General features: G+C 44.4%; 1 protein-coding gene across 1 annotated transcript in view; it reads left to right on the forward strand.

The window, feature by feature from the left end:
• The first annotated feature begins 4,650 nt into the window (after nt 1–4,650).
• The window catches only part of Ilf3 (interleukin enhancer binding factor 3), a 33,332-nt gene continuing 11,484 nt past the window's right edge, over nt 4,651–26,498 (forward strand). Inside the window, 12 exon segments of the mRNA XM_047530978.1 lie at nt 4,651–4,844; nt 6,774–6,795; nt 17,694–17,791; nt 18,111–18,149; nt 18,577–18,806; nt 18,938–19,115; nt 22,092–22,239; nt 23,651–23,742; nt 24,129–24,224; nt 25,106–25,217; nt 25,658–25,755; nt 26,326–26,437. Of these exon segments, the coding sequence (XP_047386934.1) occupies nt 17,789–17,791; nt 18,111–18,149; nt 18,577–18,806; nt 18,938–19,115; nt 22,092–22,239; nt 23,651–23,742; nt 24,129–24,224; nt 25,106–25,217; nt 25,658–25,755; nt 26,326–26,437 (1,108 nt within the window). The 5' untranslated portion in view covers nt 4,651–4,844; nt 6,774–6,795; nt 17,694–17,788.

Here is a 26,498-nt window from a genome sequence, read left to right on the forward strand (position 1 = left end):
GCCTCAAGAAGAGCTAGGATTATAGGCTTGTGCCACTGCACCTGGCTCTCTCAGTATTTTGGTAGTGGGAATTGAACCCAGGGACACTTTATCACTGTGCTCTGTCCCCAGTTCCCTGGTTTTTCACTGTACCAGGGATTGAACCCTGGGGTGCTTAATCATTGAGACATACCCCCATTCCCTCCTTATTTTTTTATTTTGAGGCAGAGTCTCACTAAGTTACTGAGGGTCTTGCTAAGTGGCTGAGGCTGGCCTTGAACTTGCAATCCTCCAGCCTCAGCCTCCCAAGTTGCTACAATTACAGGCATGCACCACAGTACCCAGCTATATTTGAGACTCCATCATACCATTTTCTGGTTCAGCTTCCTTCTGGGTTAGTGTCTTTCTCTACCAAGTTCTTTCAGTAGGATATAATTTCTGTCCTCAACCACACCTTGTCTTCCTGACTTCAAGATCAGAATAAAGAGGACTTCTCTTGCTTCAAAAACCTAAGCTTTGTGCTCACTGGCTCCACAGAGCCTAATTTTGGTGAATTACTTTTTTTTTTTTTTTTAATTAACTAGCCTCACACATGCTAGGCAAGCATTCTACCACTGAGCTGCAACTCCAGCCCCTAATGAATTACTCTTAAGCAAAAAATATGTTTGGGCCACTGGGCCTAGTTTTGGAGTCCGGCAGGAGGATCTCCCATTTGAACTACAGATTAAGCAAGGAAGAGAAATGGTTCTCCAAAGCACTGTGGCATTCATCTAAATTCATCTAATGAGATGAAGGAAGGCAGCAGCAGGGGGTAGCTTTCAAGGGGAGTTCTGGGTGTGATCAGGAGAGTGTCTGTGATCCTTAAGGATTGAGGAAGGCAATGGATGGAGAAGGGTGTTGTTAATGAAGATACTAAGATCTGTGAGGTCCACAGCACCTGTGACAGAAGACAGCAAGAGCAAGGGCTGAACCTCATTCTTAAACTAATGAGGGTGAGGGTGGGAAAAGCAGAAGGGGAAACAACTAGATGACAGGGGTATCTGTAAAGCAAGATGGTGATGGAAAAGGGAACTGTTAACCCTGGGATGGGAGAAATCAAGGACAATGGTAGGAGGCTGGAGGATGGCAGGGATGCAGGGAGGAGAGAGGATAGATGGCATCCTGCATCTTCTATGTTTTATGGTGGCTAAGGAGTAAGATGGACAAGGAGCAATGCTGGATGTGGCTCATCAGGTTGGGCTGAAAACCTCTTACCCACCTGCACCTGGGGGTAGGGTATGGTTGGGCCCAGAAAAACTACACTTTCTTGGGGGGGTAGTATGGGGGAATCCAATCCATGGGTGTTTAAGGGCTGAGTCACCTACCCAATCACCTTCCCGCCCCCCTTTTTTTGAGACAGGGTCTCACTAAGTTGCTTAGGTCTTGCTAAGTTGCTGAGGATGGCTTTAAACTTGGATTCTTCTGCCTCAGTCTCCTGAGTTGCTGGGATTACAGGCATATGCCACCGTGCTCAGCAAGTCTGCACTTCTAAGGGAATTCTGGTTTTCTTGATTTTTTTTTTTTTTTGCATTGCACTTTTACCCCTGAGTTGCTTCCCCAGCGGCCCCTCCCCTTTAATTTTGATACAGGCTCTTGCTAAGTTGCTGAGGTTGGCTTTGAATTTACCATCCTCCTGCGTCTCTGAGATTATAGGTGTGTACAACCTTGCCTGGCCTTTTCTTGACATTTCTAATCCAGCCCAGTGGACCTTATAAAAAAGTGCAAATTGGCCTGGCATAGTGGTGCAGGCCTGTAATCCCCACTCTTCTGGAGGCTAAAGCAGGAGGATAACAACTTCGAGGACAGCCTCAGCAACTTAGTGAAACCCTGTCTTGAAGTAAGATATAAAGTCCTGGAATGTAACTCAGTGGTAAAGTACTTACCTAGCATGTATGAGGCCTTGGGTTCAAACTAAAGAAAAAAATCCCAGGATGGATGGGATGCCAGTCAATAGGTATCATTGTAAGCATGACTGATTTTTTAAGGACTTGCTCCATGCCAGGTACTTGCATGTACAGCAATTTGAGGTTTAAATAACTACAAATTAGCCCTGGGTTCCTCGTGGAGGAGGTTGTGGTTTGAGCCAAGACCTGTGCTTAAAACTGTGATCTCCCTGTCCTTAAATGGGTTTGCATGCCTTATAGGAATGAGAGCTCCAGAAGTAAGTGAAGGAAGGAAGGAAGGAAGGAAGGGAGGGAGGGAGGGAGGAAGGACAACAAAAGTATTTTCTTCAGAAAAGTAACATGAAGTCCTCTCAAGAAAGACCTATGGGCTTGGAAGTCAAAAAACTAGAAACCATTCTTGTTCTGCCACTCGGTGGCGCTGTTAGTTTAGGCAAATCCCCTGGGACACCTCCAGTGTCAAAGAGGTGCTGTTGGTCTTTCTTCAAATATCATGTTAAAAACAATTTAGGTTGTTATTACCATTCATTCAGAGAATTTTATCTGAATACAAGACCCATTCAGGTTACCGAATTTTCTTTTAATCTGAACTCTATTTGAGTGAGCTGATCTCTGAAACCTATCAAATGAATTAAAAATGTCAGAGGCACTCATTATCTATTTTTGTGTGAAATAAATCAATAATTCCTGTAGAGACAAAACTTTTACAATTGCTGCCAAGAGGGAGGAGTCCTGGGTGCCTGAGGGAGTACTCTCATTTTTTCGCACATTTGACACTTCATATCATGTGAATATGAGAGTTCCTAAAAACTCCTTAAATAGTTGGATGCAGGGCTGGGGAGATAGCTCAGTTGGTAAAGTGCTTGCCTTACAAGTACAGGGCCCTGGGTTCCATCCCCAGCACCAAAAAAAAAAAAAAAGTTGGCCACCAGTGGTGTGTGCCTGTAATCCCAGCTATGTGGGGACAAGGCAAGACCCCGTCTGAGGAAATCAAAACCCCAAAACCCTAAGTAAAGTGCAAAAACAAAAAAAAAAAAGCAGGGGCTGGGGCTATAGCTCAGTTGGTAGGGTGCTTGTCTTGCATGCACAATGCCCTGGGTCCAGTCCCCAGCACCACAAAACAAACAAAACAAAACAAAAAACAGTAGGCACAGCAGGTATCAGGTATCAATTTGTATAATCGTGTTTTTACACCATATATATATATATATATATTTTTTTTTTTTTTTTTTTTCTTTCTTTCTTTCTTTTGCGGTACTGGGGATCGAACTCAGGGCCTTGATGCTTGCGAGGCAAGCACTCTACCAGCTGAGCTATCTCCCCAGCCCAACACCTTATATTCTTAATAAAACCTATGATTTTTGGGGATTCCTTTCGCACAAATATCTGTACCGATGCTTTATTTTAACAAGACAGGGAGGCGCAGTGTCCTTGGTCACAATGGGTGACTCAAACCCAGGACAAAAACTTGATTCTCCATCTTTAAATATGCTGCAATATACCTGAGCTTTTGCAAGAAAGATCAGATATTAAATCGTCTTTTTTCGTTCATTTCCCTAGGTCCCCGTCTTTTCACCTCCTTCAGAAAGTATTTTTTAAAAATATTTTTAGTTGCAGTTGGACACAATACCCCTATTTTTACGCGGTGCTGAGGATGGAACTCAGTGCCTCACACGTGCAAGCTGAGCGATCTACCACTAGTCGCAACCTCAGCCCCCTCAGCAACTATCTACCCCGAATCCTGGCAACGTCTGACCCGAAAAGCACCGCATTTGTCAACCTGCCTAGCAACTACGCCTGTTGAGCTCCACCGCACCCTGGACTTATGTTTACGTACATTCGGTTCTTCACAAGGCGCCTGTGAAGACCCAGGTAAACAACGCTAGGACGGTACGTGGTCACCAGTGCCTTTACTTGTAAGCCCACGCGCACCCTAGCTAAACGTCCCGAGTCAGCCCGCCTCTTCCAAGAACCGGAGTGGAGCCCTGGAGTGCGGTCTTTATCTGTGTGGGCCTGTTTCTCCAACTGCGAAAGGAGTGGGGAGCGCTGGAGGATCCCGACTCAACTAATCTCCGGTATTTGGCGGCTCCAGGCGGGGAAGACCAATGGGCTCTACACCGAGGAAGGTTTTTGGGACTAAAGAACTGGGGCGCTATGCAGCGCTGGTCCCCGGCTTGATTTACAAGTCTTCTCGTCTTCGCTTGTAGTGGAAGAAGAGTGTGGCCCCCCTCCACCGGAAGCCGAATCCGGCAGGACAGCATTCCCAGCGCAGAAGACAAACACGTGCCAGACTTTCAGGGTAGTTTCCGCCAACATACTCCTGGGGATCCACTTAGATGGAGGCCGCGCAGACCTACGAACTCTCAGAGGCTGTAAGGCCCGGTCCTTTCCGAGCATCAAGTGGCAACAACTGCACCAAAACCGCCATTGGGGGAAGAAAAAAAAAAAAGTCGATCTCGTCACGTGACGCTGGCCTAACCAATGCAGAAAAAAGAAGCCGCGAAAGGCCTTGTCACGTGGAAAAGACGGCTTTGCATTTGAGTGTCACGTGACAAAGCAAATACGTCGAGGGGAGGGACAAGGACTGGAGACACGTGACAGACCACACAGATATGCTCGTGTCACGTGACAAGAACACGCCTTCTCCTCTTTCCGCCCCTCCCTCATATTCCGGCTGGGCTTGCGTCGAGTGAAAACGCGAGGAAAGGGCGGGGCTTCGGTCGGTCACGTGCTCCCGCACCTCCCCGGCGCGCGCCCGCCCGCCCGCTCGCCCCCGGCCCCGGCTCCTCCTCCCTCCTCTTCTCGCCATTGCAGTTGGACTCAGCCGCCCGGCGCGTACCGCGTGGCTTTTGGGGGGAGACCCCGGTGGGCTGTGGCAGGAGGGCGGCGGCGGAGGCTCCGAAAGGGGAAGGGGACGCCGACAAGGTAAGCGTCAGTGTGGCGGCTGCCCGGCCCGCTCCCGCCTCTGCCCCTCCCCCCCGTCCGTTCTCCCTCTCAGCACGGTCCCAGTTGAGGGGTTGCGGTGACAATGCTGGTGGCGCCCGGTGCCTCTTGCTTGCACTTGACCCGCTGGTCCGGATGCCTGATTCCTTTCTCCCTCGCCGGCCTCGCTCCCGCGCTCGGCCGTTACTCTCCCCCATTGTGCCGAAGAAACAAAATGGCGGCGGCGGCGGCGAGGGCCCAGTGCGCGCGCATCCTCCCCCCCCCCCCCGTCGTGGCCCCTCGGCCCGCGTCGGCGCCTCTTGCGGGGGGTGCGCGCGCACCGGACCCTCGGCTGCCGCCTCTCCCGGGCAGGGCTTTGTCTGTTGCTGCACCCGGCGCACGCGCGCACGTGCTTAGAGCACACACCCCCTCCAGCCTGGAGCATCCTGGCAGGAGCGACTCTCCCCTCCACTCTCTCCTCTTTGTTCGGGTGTGTTCCTGGGTTCCTGGAGGGTCACAGGTTTCTAAGGCGGGAAACCTCCCCTCCTTTGTCCTCACGAGGCGAGGAGAGACGGATTCCCCCTTACTGTAAACCTTTTCTCCGGGTGTATTACAGTGGAAGCTTTTGTGGGTTCATCGGGTCCCCAAATCTCTGGTCCAGAGACCTCCCGGGGGTAGTGGCCAAACCTGGGAGGATTTAAGCTGGCTTGTTCTTTAGATCAGGTGGATTGCATTGGTGTTGAATGTTTTCCTGGGCATTTAGGAGTAGCATCCTACCCCCACACGAAGATGTAGTGCCATACTTGGGGAATGTAATCTGCAAAATTGGGACCCAAACGTGCTTAAGCCCTTTTCTACCTTTATTAAGTTGAACAGTTGAGATTCTTGAGGTTAACCATGAGGTTCTAACCCAATTAATCTCCCTGGCTGGATTATTTGTGCTGTATGATGACCTGCATGTACTTCCCCTGTTCATTGACTATTTGGGGAGAGTAAGCTTACTTCTCTCAATATTTCAAAAATTGCTTGCAAGTTGCTGCTTAGGGATATGATGGATCAGCAAGAAGGCAGCATTTTCGGTGATAAACCTCCCTTTTCTGGATTCTGAATCTTTCTGGTTGTTCAAGATTCTGCCGTCTGAACATAGGGTTTAAATTTAGACTTTACATTCTCTTTTCCTCAGGTATTTGTGGTTGAGAACCTCCATGGATTGCTCACAGAGTTGCGACTATGCTTTGTATGTGGTGCTTTGTGTGTGGTCTCTTGGGATGTGTTCACCAGCAGCCACTTAGACTGTGAATGAAGTGTGTAGACCAGAGCCTCATTTCCAGTTGGAAAGGGGAAGGGAAAAGGCCTAGGATGCTGACAGGTGTTACTGAACCTGCCCAGTAGTACTGGAGTCTTGCCTCTAAGCTGTATCTTGGATATTTGGGTAGCTCCTGTACCCTGAGATTTGTGAATGGAATCCGCAAGCTCTAGTGTTGTCTGCAGTATTCTATAGCTCAGATTGGAGGCTAGTGATTACTACCGAGGCTTGGCCTTGCCAACACTGAATGCTGATTTATCAGTCTCCCTATCTTCTAGGAGCATGGACATCACTTACTTTCTGCAGCTGAAAGGTGCGGGATTATTTACAGTTAGTTTCTCCTGATGGAAATTGTTTAGTACCTATAAGCAAGAATTCCTTTAGCTTGTTCTAGTGTTCTTAGAGTTTCGCAAGTTTATATTCCTGAGAGTGAAGAATCTAAATTTGTTACCTTGTTGTTTTTCTTCTTTTTTGTTTTTAATCCTGTCCTGGGGTTTGAACCCAGGGTCTTTTGAAGGGTAACTCTCCACTGAGGTTCTGATTTTTCTTAAATTCTTCCTGTCCAATTACACACTGACAAGAGCAGCTGCCAAGACTTTGATCTCACAGATGTACTCTTTTTTTAGGATCCCTGGATAAGGCCTTCAGGTAGGACCAGGTGGAGCCAGTGCTGGGGAGAGGGCCTTCTGTGTAAGTTAACCTCTTTCCTTTGGGTAAATCCTAGGCAGCATCTTTTCTGTCTTTGGGCTTTAGCAAGATGTGGGATTTAGAAATGCTTTTTCTGTAAAAGATGTTAGATGTTTTTGTTTAGTATGGGACAGCTCTCTCTCACTTCTTTCACCCTCATTTGCTGTGTCTTCCAGTCACCCTTCATGGCCCCATGGGAGTGATTTCTTTCCCCAAGAAACTTGAATTTGGTGTGCTGCTACATTTTGTCAACAAGTTAAATCCACCTTTTGCCATTGTGAAAGGTGGATAGTGTCACCATCTGGTGTTAGCATGAAAGACTCAGGAACATAGGCCCCTTTATTTCAATCTTGATTTGATTGAAACTTTGCAGCAATTAGAATTTTCTAGGTTTTTGGGTGCTTTTTATTTCAGTAAAGTCCTAGGAGAGAGAGATTTGGTTACCGTTAACAATGATTTGGAGTTGGAGCAAACACAGTGGATTAGTGAAATGTGGTTGGGTCTCTGCAAGGGTGATGTGGACTAGTTTTCTGCTGTAGCATTTGGCAGTTTTATCTGAAACAAGTAGGTTATATCTCTGCTTTATTATTTAGAATAAGTCAGTGCTGAAATGGTAGTGAAGGCAGGTGTGTGTGAGGGAACATTCTGTTTTTGAAAATTGTTTGTGGTAGTTATCTTTTTTCCTAAGACAACACACAGATGATCCCCTTATAAATAACAATTGGAAATTTAAACATTTTAAGTATCTGCTGTTTTTCAGATGTCTTGAGAAATACCAGTTGAAATTTTTTTTTCCTCCTTCTCATGTGTAACAAAGACTGAAAATGTAACTGTGTATGTTGATGGGGATGGAATCCTAAACCTTTTGAATCTGAGGCAAGTGCTCTGCCACTGAGCCACACTCAGAGGGCTCAAAAATGTAATTAGTTTTTTCGGTTTTTGGTCAGGGATTGAACCCAGGGTCTCTTAACCACTGAGCCACATCCCCAGCCCAGTAGAGACAGGGTCTCAGAGTTGTTTAGAGCCTTGCTGAGTTGCTGAGGCTGACTTTTGAGCTTGAGATCCTCCTGCCTCAGTCTCTTTAGCCTCTGGGATTGCAGGCGGGCCCCGCAAGATTTAACTAGGTTTTTTTTTTTTTTTTTTTTTTTTTTTTAATATTTTTAGTTGTGTATGGGCACAAACTTTATTCAGTTTATTTTATTTATTTATTTATTTATTTATTTTTTTGGGTGCTGGGGATCGAACCCAGGGCCTTGTGCTTGCAAGGCAAGCACTCTACCTACTGAGCTATCTCCCCAGCCCCTATTCAGTTTATTTTTATGTGGTGCTGAGGATTGAACCCAGTGCCTCACAGTTGCTAGGCAAGTGCTGTACCACAGAGCCACAACCCCAGGCACCATATAACTAGTTTTAAAATCAAAATGTGTTTACTACCTAAGGCCATTTATGATCACCAGGGATCATTAAGTTACAGAGTTGAATGTGTGTATCTTTTTTATTAAAGTGCATAAACTTGCTTCAGATTATAATTTTAGTGATTAGTGAGAAGTGGCTCTGCTGGCAATTTGACATCCGTAGTTTTTCTTGAACTTGCCAAACAACTCTCTTTCTTTTCTCTCTTGCTCCATTGGGAATTGAACCCACTACTCTTCTATCTCTGAGCCACATCCCCTGCTTTTTTTAATTATATTTTGATTCAGGTCTTGCTAATTGCTCATGGTTGTCTTGAACTCTTGGGCTAAAGTGATCATGCTGCCTCAGCTTCCCAAGTTCATAATTTATTTTAAAAAATCTAACCCATGAACTTCTGTAGTCCCAGCTACTTTGGATGCTGAGGCAGGAGGATCAGGAACCCAGGAGCTCAGGGCCAGCCTGGGTAATGTAGACTCAATATTAAAAAAAAAAAAAAAAAAAAGGGCTAAATGTCAACAACATGGAAATAAACAGCTCAGGTTCATAGAACTTAATAATCACTTGATCCATAGGTGCAGTGCAGTATCGCTACAGGAGGGAATAATCATTGACCAGTAAATGTGGAGGTTCTGTGAACTGCCTGGTCACTGCTCACCTGGTGGGTGGTGACTACAGTTTCACAAAGCAGATGTATAAACTGGCAGGAGGGGAGAGTGGAAATTAAATGAATTTGATGAAGTTACTTGAGTCTTTTTTTTTTTTTTTTTTTTTTAATACTGGGAATTGAACCCAGAGGGTGCTATACCACTGAGCCACATTCCCATCCCTTTTTATATTTTATTTTAAGACAGGTCTCACTAAATTGTTTAGGACCTCTCTGAGTTGCTGGGATTACAGGCGTCTTCCTCCACACGCTGCACTTTAGTCTTTTTTACCACCCAAAATTATTTTTTTTGCAGTGCTAGTGATAGAACCCAGAGCCACAAACTTGCTAATAAGCTACATCCTTAAGTCTCAGGTCTGTTTTTTAAAATCCAAGGTAGCAACTTGGAAAACAGTTTTAACAGTTTTTTATACAACTGAACTGGCAACTGGACTGAGAGAGTAACTCAGTGGTAGATAACTTGCTTAGCATGTGCGAGACTCTGGGTTGATCTCCAGCACCCCCAAAAACTAAACTGGTTACTCTCGTGTCCCAAAAAAGTGAAGGTTTATGTTCACCTGTAAACTTATACATGTTCATAGTGACTTTCCGTCTTTAAGAGATCTGGAAACAACCCAGGTGTCCTTCAGTCTATGAATAGTTAAACAGTAGCACATGCATCCTAATAATATTCAGCAACCAAAGAAAACTGCTGAGGGAAACAAGGAAATCATGAAAGGTTACATATTCTGCAATACCATTTCTATGACAGTCTCTGTGTGTGTGCTGAGGATTGAATCCAGGGCCTTGTGCATGGTAAGCACTTGCTTTACTACTGAGATAATATCCTCAGTTTTCTGACTTTTTTTTATTTTTATATTTTTGGTGCCTGGGATTGAACCCAAGGGTGCTTAACCACTGAGCCACATCCCAGCTCTTCTTTTTTTTTTTTTTTTTAATATTTTTATCTTTTATTTAAAAAAATATTTTGTTTTTAGTTATAGATGGGCACAGTACCTTTATGTTATTTTTATGTGATGTTGAGGATTGAACCCAGTGCCTCATACATGCTGGGCCGGCACTCTACCACTGAGCCACAACCCCAGTCCCCCAACTTTTATTTTTATTTTGATACAGTCTTACTAAGTTGCTGAGGGTTTTGCTAAATTGCTGAAGCTGATGGCTAATTTGCTGTCCTCCTGCCTCAGCCTCCTGAGTTGCTGGGATTATAGGTCTGCACAGCCATGCTCAGCTAAATGGTCGATTGGATTAGTGGTTGCTAGGGACTAGGGAGTAGAGAAGGTTGAAAAGTAGATTTAAGCATAAGAGCAGCAGAAGAATCTTTGTGTCAAGGGAGCATTCTATACTTTGTTTCAGTGTCCTTTGGTGGTTAAGATATCTTGCTGTGATATTTTTTGCAAGACATTACCACTGGAGGAAAAGAGTCCAGTGGATTTTTTTTTTTTTTTGGTTCTAGAGATTGGGGGCCTGGACCACTAAACTACATTCTTAGCCCTTTAAATTTTTGTTATTTATGGGCACCAGTGAGTAAACCAAGGGGTGCTTTAGAACTGAGCTATCTCTTCAGTCCTTTTTTATTTTTTATTTTGAGATGGGGTCTTACTAAGTTGCTGAGACTGACCTCTTGGTTCAGCTTCCCTGTCACTGGAATTATAGGTGCGTGCCACCACCTTGCCTGGCCCCAAATATTTTTGACACTAAAAATGAAGGAAAAAAAATAAACTCGAAGGTGATAGTCCTTTAAATAGAAAATATTAAAAGCAATGTATTCCTAACTTTTGACCTGTTGATGAGGGGAAACGTTGTTGCACACAGAACCAAGGACAATTGAACTAGACTTTTAGATTTGTGGTGGACTATTCAATTTCTCAGAGTAGCATAGAATTTAGATTGACATCATCTGGCTAGGTTGCTTTCCATATGTCCTTGAAGATATGAATCTATAAAAAGTTTAAGGAGTCACTAAGAGTAGCTCATTTGTATTGTTTTACTTCACAGCCCAGGATGGGCTAGCTTTTAGAGACATCCAGAAGCTGTCTTCAGTCCATGCAAATTTCAAAGCCTCATTCAGTCTTTTTAAGGTGGACATCCACTTCAAGACCATCCCCCAGAGTTGCTGGGAAGGCTTTTAAGATTTTGTGAAACACTGGCAAACAGGTGGGCCATACCTGTTTATTCATTCTCCAAACATTTATTGATAAGTGTACCAACTTGGGCATGCTCTTTTCCATCTGCAAGTTCCTTGAACTTCATATTATAGTCAGTGAGGTCAGGAAGAAGGCCATCGCACCACAGGCTTAAAGGTTTTGTGGTTTTACCTCTTACTCTGCATGTTGTGGGTGGGCTGGTTTCGAGAACAAAAGAAAGAAACCAATATGTGCATGTTAGACTATCCAAACCACACACAAAACATGTTTCAAGTCTTGGTGCTTTACTTACCACTTTTTCCTGCCTTGGGTTTCTTTCTTTCCCCATGAGGCTGGTCTTGCCAGTGCCAGGCTGAGTCATGACCATGGTTGCAGGAGCAACTTTTGTACAGGGAGATTGCAAGGGGGCAGTGAAGGCTTGTGTGTAGGTGGGTGCTGTGGGCTTGTCACCATTATTGTTCATTCCCTAAAAATCTCTTGGAAAGAGGTTGGTGCTCACCTTAAAGACTCTGTAGTCAGTTTATGAGATGGAATCCCTGGTGTTCAAGGCCAGGTCAGCTGTCTTGACAGATAGATCTGGACTGGAGGAGACATTTATTTGATGCTAGTTTTGTTGCCTTGCAAAGAAAGCATAGCTCGAGCTTGTTTTTTTTTTTTTTTTAATTTTAAATTTTAACTGCGTTTTGATTCATTGTACACAAGTAGGGTACAACTTTTCATTTCTATGGTTGTACACAATGTAGATTCACACCATTCATGTAATCATATATATGCATAGAGTAATACTGTTTTGATTCTACTATCTTTCTGTCCCCCATCCCTTCCCAACCTTTTCCTCTACACCATCGTAAGTTCCTTCATTCTCTTTCCCCTGCCACCCCCCTCATTATATATTGTCATGCACTTATCAGAGAAAGCATTCAGCCTTTGATTTTTTGGGTTTGACCTATTTCACTTAGCATATTTTCCAACTTCATCCATTTACCAGCAGATGCTATAATTTTATTCTTTTTTATGGCTGAGTAATATTCCATTGTGTATATATACCACAGTTTCTTTATCCATTTGTCAGTTGAAGTGCATCTAGGTTGGTTCCACAATCTACATAGCTTGAGTTTTTAAATGTGGAGTTTTAGTTCAGCTAATTAGCACTCTTACCTGCTTGCTTTGTCTGATTCAGGAGGCATTGCCACAGTGACCTGGTCTAAAGGAGGAGGGCCCAGGGATGAATGGGACTTTAGGCAAGCCAGTCAAATGGAACCCAGTGAGTCACTTCAAGGGTTGTGTGGTGGGCTTGCCTACTAGAGGAGAGGATGAAGTGAAGCAGCCCCCTGTAGCCAAGACTTACTTACATTTTTCTTCAACAGTGAACACAGCAGATAGAAAACCTATATATGCAGGCTTCTTTTTTTTTTTTTTTTTTTTTTTTTTTGCGATACTGGGGATCGAACTCAGGGCCTTGTGCTTGCAAGGTACCAGCTGAGCTATCTCCCCAACCCTGGGTTATTTTTTGAGACAGAGTCTCACTATACTTTTTCCAGGCTGGCTTCAAACTTGTGATCCTCCTGCCTCAGCCTCCTGAGTAACTGGAATTACAGGTGTGCATACCTTCCTGGCTAGGCCTCTTATGTGAAGATGTGTATTTGGGGGTGTGGGCTGTGCTTGAGGCATGTTAGTAGATGGTGGGGGCTCTTTTTTTTCTTTTTTGTTCTCTATTTGGAATTGAACCCTGGGGTGCTTTGCCACTGAGCTACATCTCCAGCTCTTTTTCATATTTTATTTTGAGACGAAGTCTTGCTGAGTTCCTTGCCCAGGCAGGCCTCAAACTTGTGATTTTCCTGCCTCAACCTCCCCAGTAGCTGGGTTTACAGATGAGTGGCATTGCACCTGGCTGTAGGGTGATATGTTGACTTGGTGAATATCATTTCTACTGTTGGAAGGGTGGTTTTCTATTCAGGATCCCTGCTACCTGTCAAATGGTGTTTTTCAGTTTTGCATCAGCTAAGGGTAATGTTTCCTCTTGCAGTTAACAATATTCAGAATACAATGTAGTATGTTTTTTAAAAAGTATAGATTAATGGATTTGTATAAATTTAATGTGTTGAAACATTTTAATCATATTCTTGTTACTATTATGAAATGTTTAAACACAAAGAGAAAGGTGACAAAAGTGAGCACCTATCTTTATACACAGCTTCGGCTGTGCCTTTGACGTTTGATTAAACCTGTGCTTCACACACTGTCCTTCAGTCACTTTACTTTTTATGGTGTATTTCAATCTAAGTATCAGCAGAAAGTTGAAATTTTCCCTCTGTTCGTTAACTGGAGTTATTTTTTTGTGGGGGCGACTGGAGATTGAAACCAGGGCTGCTTTACCACTGAGCTACAATCCCCATCTGTTAAATTTTCTATTGAGACACCACCAAGTTGCCCAGCTTTCAACTTGAGTCTCCTACCTCAGTCTCCCAAGTACCTGGGATTATGGGTATGCAGCATCATGCTGGCAGTGTCAGTAGTTTTTGTAGAGAATTATTGTTCTTTTTTTCCCCTTCCTTTCTTCCTTCTTCCATACCTCACCCCAATAATGGGGAATGAATTCAGGGGTGTGCTTTGCCACCAAGCCACATCCCTAGCACTTTCTTCTTCTTTTTTTTTTTTTTTTTTTTTTTTATGGGGAGTACTGGGGATTACATTCAGGGGCACTCAACTACTGAGCCACATCCCCAGACCTTTTTTGCGTTTGATTTAGATAACAGGGTCTCACTGAGTTGCTTAGCACCTTGCTAAATTACTGAGGCTGGCTTTAACTTGAGATCATCCTGCCTTAGCCTCCTGAATCACTGGGATTATAGGTGTGCGCCACTACACCAACTCTATTTTTTGTTCTGAGACAGGGTTTTCCTTACTTGCCTGGGGTGACCTCCAACTTGGCAATCTTCCTGAGTCATGGGGATTACAGGTATATGCCTCTATGGCTGTCTCCTCACCCCACCCCCTTTTTTAAAAGTCACATACAGATCTTGAATGTGCTATTTAGTGAGTTTTGACCAGTGCATCATCCTTTTGCCCCCTTAGGCCCCTTCCCAAAGTAATGGTCCCTGTCACCATCCCCAAGCATGACTCTGAATTTTTTTGCAGTGTTCATTAGTTTTGCCTGTTCTAAAACTACTTGAAGAGTTTGACCCCAAGGGTGTTTAGTCACTGAGCCACATCTCCAGCACTTTTTTGTACTTTATTTAGAGACAGGTTCTCACTGAATTGCTTAGGGCCTCACTGTGTTGCTGAGGCTGACTTTGAACTCATGATTCTCCTGCCTCAGCCTCCTGAGCTGTTAGGATTACAGGCGTGTGCCACCATGCCTGACCCCTAGAGCTTATTAGAGATGGAAATATTACTCATTTTGGTTCTCAGTTGTCCAAAACAGTTATTAGAATCCCTCACAAATCCGTTCCTACATCTTCTGGGAGCCTGTATTAGTTTCCAACACGTCTGTACCTTTTGACAGTGCAGTGTGACCCTGGTATATGTCCTGTTTCAGTCAACTACTTTTCCAAGGAGCTTGTTGTAAGCTATCAGTCCTATGAACCCATTAATAAAATGGTCTTATCCTTAACCTTGCTGTAAAATCTATTCAGTATTTGTAGTGGAGGCAGACTTTGAGATGAAGAGGTGGTACATGTGTCATGAACCTTTGGTGTGTGGCACCATGTTGCACCTGGAAGGAAGGAATGATTTTTCTCCTTTAGGATATGCAAGATGGTCAAGTCCCTAGGAATGGACCAGTTGGCCTTGCCCATCACTGTCCCAACATCCAGCCCAGGGTCTGACTCAAAAGAGATGCTAAATACTTTTTGAATAAATAAATATATAGTTTTAAAATATTTTTTAGTTGTTAGTGGACCTTTATTTTATTTATATGTGGTGCTGAGACTCAGATCTAGTGCCTCACACGTGCTAGGCAAGTGCTCTCTACCATTGAGCCATAACCCCAACCCAAATAAATACTGTTTTAAACTGTACTCTCCGTGATCATATTGATGAGATTTAGCATAAATAAGACCAAATTTGGTGACCATGTGACACAGGACTTGGGGTTTTGCCATGTAGCTCAGGTGTCTCCTTTGCCTGTCAGAAAACAGGCTGTGGTTATTTCAATTTTTAGTTTTTCTGTCATGTCCGTACCTTTGTAGAAGTTTTTTAAGTTTACTATGCATTAAAAATAAAACTGTCATGGAACTTTTCAAACACACATAATGAACCCCAGTATATCTGTCTCCCAACTTCAGCAGCTGTCAACGCTGATAACCGTTGAACCCAAGACACTTGACCATTGAGCTACAATATCCAGTCCTTGTATTTTTATTTGATTGGTACTGGGGATTGAACCCGGGGGGCACTTTACCACTGAGCCATATCCCTAGCCATTTTTTATTGTGAGACAGTCTCTCTAAATTGTTTAGGGCCTTGTGAAGTTGCTGAGGCTGACCTCGAATTTGTGATCCTCCTATCTCAGCCTCCTGAGCCATTGAGCACTGCACCCAGCTCAGACTTTTTATTGTTTTGGTACTAGGGATTAAACCCAAGGGTGCTTTAACATTGAGCTATATTTCCATTTATTTTAATTTCTTTCATTTTGAGACAGGATCTCACAAAGTTGTTGAGACTGGTCTCAAACTTAGGATTTTCCTTCCGCAGTCTTCTGAGTAGCTAGGACTATAGGCGTGTGCCTCCTTGCCTGATAGGGTCAGAATTTTTTTTTTTTTTTTTTTTTTTTTTAATAATCCCCCCACTGCCCCCAGCCCTTGATTCTTTCCTTCCTCTGTTGGGGATTGAATTCAGGGGCATTCTATCACTGAGCCACATCACCAACCCTTTTCATTCTGAGAATGACGGTCTTCCTCAGTTGCCCAGGCTGACCTGGTATTTCATCCTGCTCCCTACTTCTCCTTTTTGTAATATTTTATGGTAAATACCAGGCATGTAATTTCAGTCATTGATGTATCTGAAATACGTATCAAATAAGTAATGATGTTCTTTCTAAACATGACTACAGTTTCGTACGTTCCTAGTTGGAAGATAATTCTTCAATACAGGACACACTGGGTGTGCAACTTGCTTATCACTTAGCCCTCATCAGTCTGGTAATGTTGATCTTTCAGGAATACAAGTTGGTGCTATTTTTGAGGCTCCCTGGGATTTGTGCCATACACTTTCTGTAGGTTAACTCCTGCAATTTTCATAGCCCCCTGCATAGAGTAGAGGGACTGCCATGCCGCAGGTGTAAGGGGGACGCTGCCCTGAAACTGTCACATGACTGAGCACACAGGGTTTCAGGCCCAGGTCTGTGTGGAAACTCCCACTTGATGGAACATTGAGTGGCTCACTGGGGATCCAGGTGCAGGGGTCAGCTAAGCCTTGGACTTGGTCTCCCACTTTTCCTACCCCTTTCTCCCTCATGTTCCTTTATCCCTCTCCTCTCATGAAGACTTTAACCTTCCAAGACCCTGTTGCCTGGCTCCGTGAGAGTGAAACCCACGGTTCTTCCCTAGGTGTTAAGGTTTAACTTTGGAACCTTCAAGTTGCACTTCAAATTGCTAGGTGAGAAATTCTTGATTTGACCAATTATGTTAGAATTTATTCACAAAACTTGTACCTTTCCAGAGTTTGAGCATGCTAACTAAATTGAAGGGACTTGCTGTTTGTGTGTTTGAAAGGGAAGGTGGAGTCATCTGGTATGTGGATGACTTTTGTTGTTGTTTACTCCTTTGGAAGATTTCAGTATGGGCAGACTGTTTGCAAAGAGTGGGAATTGAGTAGGTTGTAATCGGCATGTTATTTAGAGACCAGAATTGTAATTATAGCCACTTTTATTGTGAAGACTTCCATTATCTGTTTTCGTTTCTCTCAACCTCTCTAGAGTTGAGCCCAAAGGGGTGCGAACTTGATATAGTTGTCATATGTTCCTGTTCATTTTTCAGGTTTTTGCCATTTCATAAAACAAGCCTTTTGGCGCACTCTCATGCCTTTCTTCCATCTCTTTAGCACATTTAAGTCCTAGAGTTCCTCCAAACTTTTTTTTCCTTCTCTAAGATTTTGATGAACATTTCTGCCCCCCCCCCCGCCCCCCCCGCTTGTTAGTATTTTTATGTTACGTATTTTTTGGTTTTTGGTCCTGTTGATAGAACTCAGGGCTTCATGCATACTAAGCATGTGCTCTACCACTGAGCTATACTCCCAACCTTATTTTGTATTTATAAAAATTGGCAGACTGGGGATGGGGGTGAGACGCAGGGATAGAACATTTTGCCTGGCATGTGCAAGGCACTGCAAGAAAGGCAAAAAGAATGCTTACTATATATGAAGAGATGATGAAGGAAGATAGAGACGAGAGTTAAAACTGTCTTGAGCGTGGGCTTGAAGTCAGACCTGGCTTCTAGAAAGTAGCTGTTTTCATTTTAAGGGAATGTATAGTTCAGTGCCTTGGCTTAGTGGTGGTTACTTGGAAACAAAGATGTATCCTCCTGTGTTAATAGACCTGTTTGTGAGGTAGCACCCATGTTCTTACTGCCAGATATCTGACTGCTAAAATGAATCTATGAAATATTTGCAACTAATAAGATTTTCTGGTCTTATAGATAGTTGAAGTATTGATAACACCAAGGAAATCTGTGACAGTTTGAAAAGATAAGCAAAAGTTTGATTTCCAGACACTACAGAAAAAGAAGTAAAAATGGTAAGAAAGTTGTATTTTTGTTTTTGGTCACAGATATGTCTTCATTTATGAGCAAAGATGTTCGTAGTATTTCCCTAAAGCATTTGACTGTTACATTTTGTATTAGACATTTTGATTTATAAAGTAATGAGTCATAATAATTCAAATACAGTAGTCCCCCCTTATCCGCGTTTTTGCTTGCCATGGTTTTAGTTACCTGTGGTCCACCGTGGTCTGAACATACTAAATTGAAAATTCCAGAAATAAACAATACATAGGTTTTAAATTGTGCACCGTCACAATGCCTGCGTCATTCACCTCACTTCATCTCATCACGTAGGCATTGTATCATCATCACTTCATCACAAGAAGAAGAAGGGTGAGTACAGTGCAATAAGATATTTTGAGAGAGTCCACAGTCACAGAACTTATTACATTTTTTGTTGTAATTGTTAAAATCTGTTACTTGCCTAATTTACCAGTTAAACTTTATTATACTTACGTATGTAGAGGAAAAACATAAGATTATATTGGGTTTGACACTTGACGGTTTTAGGCATCCACTGGGGGTCTTCCAAAGTATCCCCCGCGGATAAGGGGGGACTACTGTAGTATAGAGGTGTATGATGCCCCCTTCCTTCTGCCTGGCGAGAACAGCTTAATTTGGTTGTCCAAATTCCCAGTCCTTCAGTTGTATTCATACAGTCATCTTTTATGTGACTGTTTGGAAATGTGCAACTCAAATGAGAAGTGGTGGGTTGCCTGGTCTCTTTACATCATTTTTAGCTTAGTTTTCACATTTCCAGCGTCCTATGCGAATTTTTGTGAATGATGATCGCCACGTGATGGCCAAGCATTCTTCGGTTTATCCAACTCAAGAGGAACTGGAGGCAGTGCAGAACATGGTGTCCCATACTGAGCGGGCCCTCAAAGCTGTGTCCGATTGGATTGATGAGCAGGAGAAGGGCAGTGGCGAGCATGCTGAGTCTGACAACATGGATGTGCCCCCAGACGATGAAAGCAAAGAAGGGGCAGGGTAAGTTTGAGACTTCGTGTTGTGAAACCAGCCAGTGTAGAGGTCAGCATCTCTTTTTCCTAAGAAACTCCACTTCTCTGGTCCTGGCTAGACCCATTCCCCACTGAGCCAGACTTTGGTCTGTCCCTCAGGGAACAGAAGGCAGAACACATGACCAGGACTCTGCGGGGTGTGATGCGGGTTGGCCTTGTGGCAAAGGGCCTTCTCCTGAAGGGAGACTTGGATCTGGAGCTGGTGCTGCTATGTAAGGAGAAGCCCACAACTGCCCTCCTGGACAAAGTGGCTGACAACTTGGCCATCCAGCTCGCTGTGAGTGTTAATAACACCAGAGGCCTGGGGTGGGGGCAGGCAGGAGGGTGTTGTGGAGGATGTGAGGCAAAGGAAAAGGATCACACAGGCTCCCTCTTATACCTGCATGTGGACCCCTTCTCTGTAGGTAATAGGAAGAACACCACAGAGCAACTGAGGGTCTGTATGAAGTTACCTGCTGGTGATAATGGCATCTAGACATTGCCAGCTAGGACCTAGTGGTTGTTATATACTAGGCTGCACAAGACCAAGGCCATTGGGTTGGAAACATGGCCAGGCTCTGTTGGATGGGTGGATAGATGATATAAGAATTAATGTTTCCCCCCTGAGCCAGACCTGGTTACACACAGACATAGTTTTTTAAACATTTATTTGTTCCATTAAAAAAGCATTATAGCTGTTTGTGGGGTGCACACCTATAATCTCAGCAATTTGGGAGGCTAAAGGCAGGAGAATCACAAGTTCAGGTCCAATCTAGGCTATTTATTGAGACCCTGTCTCAAAAAATAAAAAAGATTTGGGGATGTAGCTCCAAGATAAAGAATGCCCCTGGGGTCAATCCCCAGTGCAAGAAAGAAAGGCAGGCAGGCACAAAGTTAATGTGGTGGCACTCCCCTATAATTCCCTGCTTCGTAGTAGGCCGAGGCAGGAAATTCTTAGAGTCCAGCCTGTACATCACTGCTACACGCTGCCTCTTCAGGATGATCTCTCTGGATTTAGCTACAAGGTAAGGAAAAAAAGAAATGAAAAATGAGCCTTAAATCTTGTTCCACTGAAAAAAATATTTTCACTTGTAACCATTTGTTCTTGCACATGGGGTTGCTGGTTTTCGGGGGACAGGGTCTTACTAAATGGCTGAAGCTGGCCTTGAACTTGCAGTCCTCCTGTGTCGGCCTCCAAAGTTGGGATTTTAGGTGTGGTGATACCTGCCTATAATTCCCCCACCACCACCAAACTCAGGAATCTGAGGCAAGAGGATCACAAGTTAAAGGCCAGCCTCAGCAACTTGGCAAGACCCTGCCTTAAAATAAAAAAATAAAAAGGATTGGGGATCTTGCTTTAGTGGTGAAGCACCTCTTTAAAAATAAATAAAAAAAATTGGTAGGAAACTGGTAGTATAGTTGAGTGACAGAGTTTATTTATCATATGCCAGGCCCTAAGTTCAATGCCCAGCTCAAAAAAGAGTGATCTTGATCATTTGAGTTTTATCCCCCTCCCCCCCCAGGATGATCCCTACTTCCAGGATATTTGGTTGTATCTGGAGACACAGGTGGAGTGGATACACTTCCCACACCTAGTAGTTAGAAGACAGGGATGTTGCTGAACATCCTATAATGCACAGAGCAGCTTCCCCCTCAACTGAGTTATACAGCCCAAACTGAACACAATGGCACATGCCTGTAATCCTAGCAATTTAAGAAGCTCAGACAGGATGATGTCAAGTTCGAGACCAGGCTTGGCAATTTAGCAAGGTCCTGTCTCAAAATACCAAGGTCTAGGGATGTAACTCATTGGATTTATTCCCAGTACCACCACCACCAAACAAAACAAAACAAAACAAAAACCAACCCAGAAGGTTGACTGTGCCTAGGTGGAGATTTTTTTTTTTTTTTCTTTTCTTTTCTTTTTTTGGTACTGGGTACCCTAGAGGCACTTTACCACTGAGCTACATCCCCATCCCTTTTTTTTTTTAATGTTTTTATTTTGAGGTAGGATCTCACCAAATTGATCAGGGTCTTGCTAAGATGCTGAGGCTTGTTGCCAACTTGTGAACTTCCTTTCCTCTGAATGACAGGGATTATAGGTTGACACCGAGAAAGAAATCTTAATTTAGATTTTCTGGTCCCTTTATCTTTTCCACAGCACATTTACTTTGTTTCTTTTAACAGTAAAAGCTGAGTTTTTGTCATGAAGGACTATAAACCGCAGTAAAGAAAGGAAAGGTCAGATTGTTGTAAACATTTCAATAGATTTGCATTTGTAGCAAGTACATTCTTATATACATGTAAATAGGATATACACTTTGGTGTGTGTGTGTGTGTGTGTGTGTGTGTGTATCAGGGATTGAACCCAGCGTTTCTTAACCAGAGAGCTACATCCTCAACCTTAGTTTTTTATTTTGAGAAATAGTCCAAGTTGCTGAGGCTGGCTTTGAACTTGAAATCCTCCTGCCTCAGCCTCCCAAGTGATTATAGGATTATAGGCATGTGCCACCATGTCCAGTTCAGAAACCTCAGTCTTAAGAAAATTGATTAATCGAAAGTTATCAATTACTAAGTAACAAAAGGAAGATTCACACTCTGTTATCCTTCAATAATTTTTCTTTTTTTAGATCTTTAGTGGAGCAGGGGATTCAAACCAGGGCTTAGTACATACTAGGCAAATGCTACATCCCCAACCCCACATTGTTCTCTACCTGATCTTAAGCTGTTACGTGTTGCATTTTTTGTTTCATGAGGGTCTCACTGACTTTGAACTCTGGGCCCATGTGATCCTCTTGCCTCAGCCTCCAGAGTAGTTGGGACTGCTGCCCACTGTTCTTGGCTCTCATTGCTTTTTCCTTTTTGGTACCGGCAGTTGAATCCCGGGTAGTTTACCACTGAGCTATATCCTCAGCCCTTTTTATTTTAAGACAGGGTTTCACTGAGTCCCCGAGGCTGACCTCCAACCGGGGATCTTCCTGTCTCATCTTCCCAAGTCACTGGGAGTACAGGTGTGTGCCACTGTGCCTGGCACCCATTGCATCATAAAGCTAGTGGAAATGATTTTTCTTGCCTATGAAATTAGTGACTCCTCCTCTGGAATGGCAAGGAAAAAACTCTAGGACAAGCCAGCCAAAGGGACAGGCTAGATGGAGGCTCCTGGTGGTAAATCACACTCTGAAAAGTTGGCCTCTGCCACAGGAACTGTTCAGGTCAACCAGAACTTTCAGTTGCCCTGGGGGGAGAGTTTTGAAAGTTGCATTTTCTATTTCAGGCTGTAACAGAAGACAAGTACGAAATACTTCAGTCTGTGGATGATGCTGCAATTGTGATAAAAAACACAAAAGAACCTCCATTGTCCCTGACCATCCACCTGACATCCCCTGTTGTCAGAGAAGAAATGGAAAAAGTATTAGCTGGAGGTAGGGAAGCTGAAGCAAGCTGGCAGGACATTGAAAACTTGGTGTTCCCTCACTGTTCAAATGTGCTATTCAGTTTTAGACTGCTTTGATTAGAGGGTATAGGTGTAGATTTGTCCACCTTTACTCTTGAGATCACATCTCCCATTGGGTTTGATCAGTGGGAGTTTGTCCAATTGGTGGCACTAAAAGTGAGTAGCACTTTTCATAGGGAATTGCACCATTGTTTTTCGTAATTCTTGAATATTCTTGAATATAAGCATTAAACTTGTCTCCCTGTCGAGCCATTCTCTGGCCTTGGAAAAATGGGTCCCCGGTAATCTTACAATTTTGCAGTTGTTAATGACAAACAGATGGTTTGTGCATGAATGTCACATTGGAGTTAGGTCAGTTTGTGTTGCAGCAGAACTGAGGGCTGCTTCCTTTGTCCTCTGCCATTGGTGCTTCTCTCGGGTCAAATGTCTGAGACACCAAGGGCCCATGCAGAGTGTCAGATAACATTTTTAAACTGTTGCAAGCTTTTCCAATTGAACATTTGCACATAGGACACTGATTCTGTGTCCACAATTCATTGTCCACCCCGAGCCCCTCCCATGACTGTCTCAGACTTTATCAAAGTCCCGGATAGATGGCAGAACAGATAACACACTCCAGCTCTGCTGCAGCATAGAGTGACATGGCACCCTTTTTGCAGTAATGTTGATTACCTTTGGCTCTCATATCTGATGCTGAAAGCAAAGCCCTTCTAGCTTATCCATTTAGGGACGCTGGACCTTTGACCAACAGGACTCTCTCTGTCAAGGGCTGGGGCTAGGGCAGTCCCGCCTAGTGGGCGGAGGTGGTCCCCTTTGCTGCAGATGGCCTTGGGATGGCTATTGTGGGAAGCCGAGAGGGAGTTTATTTCCCCTCCGCCACCTTTTTTGTAATTTTTTTTCTATTGAAAATTCTAGTCTAGCTAATTTATGGGGAGGAAGCAAGGGAATAGTCTCTTAGAAGATAGGATCCACCTATCTTTTCTCCCTTCCCCATGGATTATTCCTTTTAGAATAACTTCCTACTTTTAATTTTGTTTTTTGTTTTTGTGGGTTTTTTTGTTTTTTTTGTTGTTTTTTTGGTTTTTTTTTTTTCTTTTTTCTTTTTTCTTTTTCTTTTTCTTTTTCTTTTTCTTTTTTTTTTTTTTTTTTTTTTTTTTTTTTTTTTTTTTTTTTTTTTGGAGGGGGCCTCCGATTTTTCTGATTTCCTCTCAGGGCAGAGTTCATTGCACTCTAGCTTCTCCTTCCCTGGTCCAGGGTGGAGATGAATTCAGATTCTGGGAGACTCAGCTGCCCTTTAGGAAGCTGCCATATCCCCTTTCCACCTGACAGAAACCCCTTGGTCAAACTGTACCTTGTCTTCTTATTCCATCCATGAATAGAAACGCTATCAGTCAACGATCCCCCGGATGTTCTGGACAGGCAGAAATGCCTTGCTGCCTTGGCGTCCCTCCGACACGCCAAATGGTTCCAGGTTTGCATTTTGTTCTTCTCTTTGTCTTTTGGTAGAGAATTCCTAAGTTTTAACTTGGCTAACTTTACCATAAAGTTTCTGTAACATTGACGATAGCCGTGCTGATCTTAGCACCTGTGACCGTGCAGCTGCTAACAGAGAGCACGTAAACAAATTTGACACCCCTCAGGAGCCTTGTGACCAAGCAGGTGGGCTGCTGCTGCTTTGTGTTAAGAGTAACAGCAGTGTCATACACCCGGTGAAGTTACTGCTGACCGCACGCTTGGTGGTTGCGCACACTCACCGTTTACCCTTGGCAAAGCAGCACCGTGAAACTTGTGTTGTCCATGTTGGCCTTGTTTCTAGGGAAGTACTTTCATGTAAAGAGTCTGTCCTTTCTTCTTTAGGCCAGAGCCAACGGGCTGAAGTCATGTGTCATTGTCATCCGAGTACTGAGGGATCTATGTACCCGTGTACCCACCTGGGGCCCCCTCAGAGGATGGGTAAGGCACCTGTAGCCATGACCAGCAGGGTGGTATGTGCAGAGGCTGTCTCCTATCTCAGGAATACTGGGCGATAGGGCTTGTGTGGCCCTTCGAGGTGTGGCTATCATCTACCTTTGCTGATAATTGTCGGGCAGTTACTGTGGTCCATATTCTGGGTGGCCTAAGAGCTAGAAAAGGACCCTCCATGGGGGAACGTACAGACTTAGCCCAGGAAAGAAGGCAGGCGAGCCTGAACTGTGTGACTTGCTTCATAGGAAACATTTGCAGATGCTCTTGGATAGTCCGCAAACTAGAGCCTATCAACTATTCCTGGCCAGCTGCCTGTTTCCTTATAGCCCACAGTTAAGAATGGTGTGGGTATTTTATGTACCTATTTGTATCCTCAATATTGTGTCTTGGTACACACAGCCTAAAAGATTTCTTTTCTGGCACTTCTTAAAGTTGGGCAGGGCTATGGTGTGGCTCAGTGATAGAGTACTTGTTAGGCATGTGCAAGGGCCCTGGGTTCCATTCCCAGAATCTCTCCAAAAGAGAGAAAAGAGAGGCTGTGTCTTTGGAGGTACCCTGCATTCTCCCTTGAAAATATATTCCTTGGTTTATTTTAAAAGGTTCTTACTCTCATCTCAAGATGGCTCACATTCTTCCTTGAACATCTCTGCTTTCCTAAAGAAACTTTTATATCTGTGTGAAAAAAAAAAAAGAAAGAAAAATTGTTTACTGGCTCCTGCCCATGGCTCACCTTTGGCTTTGACATAGCAAGATGGCTATGATTCTCCCTATTCCTTACCCCATCCCACTCACCCAGTAATATTGCCTTGCTTTGGAGTTAGCTGGCCCCTTCCCAAAACCAGTGGCTCATTTTCACTCTTTTCTTTCAGCCCCTGGAGCTCCTGTGTGAGAAGTCCATTGGAACAGCCAATAGGCCGATGGGTGCCGGCGAGGCTCTGAGGAGAGTGCTGGAGTGCTTGGCGTCCGGCATCGTGATGCCAGGTTGGGGCCTTGTGCTTTGCAAGTTGCAGGGAAAGACAGGATCAAGGCCCTTTGGCCACCTCCTCGCTGGTCCACTGACTGGGTTAGGGCAGCAGCAACAGCAGCAGCAGCTCCGTGTCCCCCCCCTTAGGGCTGAAGCATGTGACTACCCTCTTGCACCATCATATCCAGCCCTGTGCCGGGTCCGCAGCTATGATTCAGAGGGCGGATCCGGGGGCAGTGGTGACCCACTCCCACGTGACTTTCTTGCTCTGAGACATATGTGGATTATTTCTGTCAAGGGCTGGATGCCGAGTGGGTCACCGAGCTCGGCATGTTTTCCAGAGCTGGGTGTGGATGGGGCGCGGGGGAGTAATGCACCTGGTCCCCTCAGCCAGCACAACTCTTCTGAGATGCTAAAAGATAATCCTCTGCATATCTTCCTTGTTTCCTGCCTTCAGATGGTTCTGGCATTTATGACCCTTGTGAAAAAGAAGCCACTGATGCTATTGGGCATCTAGACAGACAGCAACGGGAAGATATCACACAGAGTGCGCAGGTATAGTTGTCGCCATTGCCAACGTGAGCCCGTACCCAGTTTGCACTCACTGGCTTCCAGTTCCATTACTGGGTATTCACAGGGCAGCCCCTTGATCATAGGTTTAGGTCGGGGACTGAAGGCAAGGCATGGATTTTGATACAGGGTGCCCCAATCTGGGAATCTTCTTTCCCCCTGGTGCCATGCGTGGTTGTTGTCTGCCCTCAGTCTGCCTGAGTGCCCTGTTGGCACATTGAGTGCAGTGGGGAGATGTGTTTGCTAAAGACCGCTCCAGGGGTCCTTCCCTTGTGCAGGCCCACCACCTGGCTCCGTGTGGCAACCAGTCCCCAGGTTGGGGTCTCCTGTATTCTTCTTTAAGGGGGGTGGTCACTGGCTGGCCTTCCCCCACAGCAAGGCTGGGCTAAAGCAGTCAGGCAGGCCCTGCCCTGGCTGTCGGGGGACCCCTCGTTGATTTAGGGGAGATCATTAGCAGTTACCAGCTCCCGCTCCATCTCAGAAGGCATTAGTGAGCACACACACTGTAGTCTTGAGCACAGGCAGCCAGATCAGACTCTTCTTCCCCTTCTCCAGCATGCACTTCGACTTGCTGCATTTGGCCAGCTCCATAAAGTACTGGGAATGGACCCCCTGCCTTCCAAGATGCCCAAGAAACCAAAGAATGAGAACCCAGTGGATTATACCGGTAAGCATACAAAGACACTGGGTTACTAGGCCCTCCAGAATGGCCACCTATAGCCCTTCCA

This window comes from Sciurus carolinensis, chromosome 17 (assembly GCF_902686445.1).
Source record: "Sciurus carolinensis chromosome 17, mSciCar1.2, whole genome shotgun sequence".
NCBI classification, from domain to species: Eukaryota; Metazoa; Chordata; class Mammalia; order Rodentia; family Sciuridae; genus Sciurus; species Sciurus carolinensis.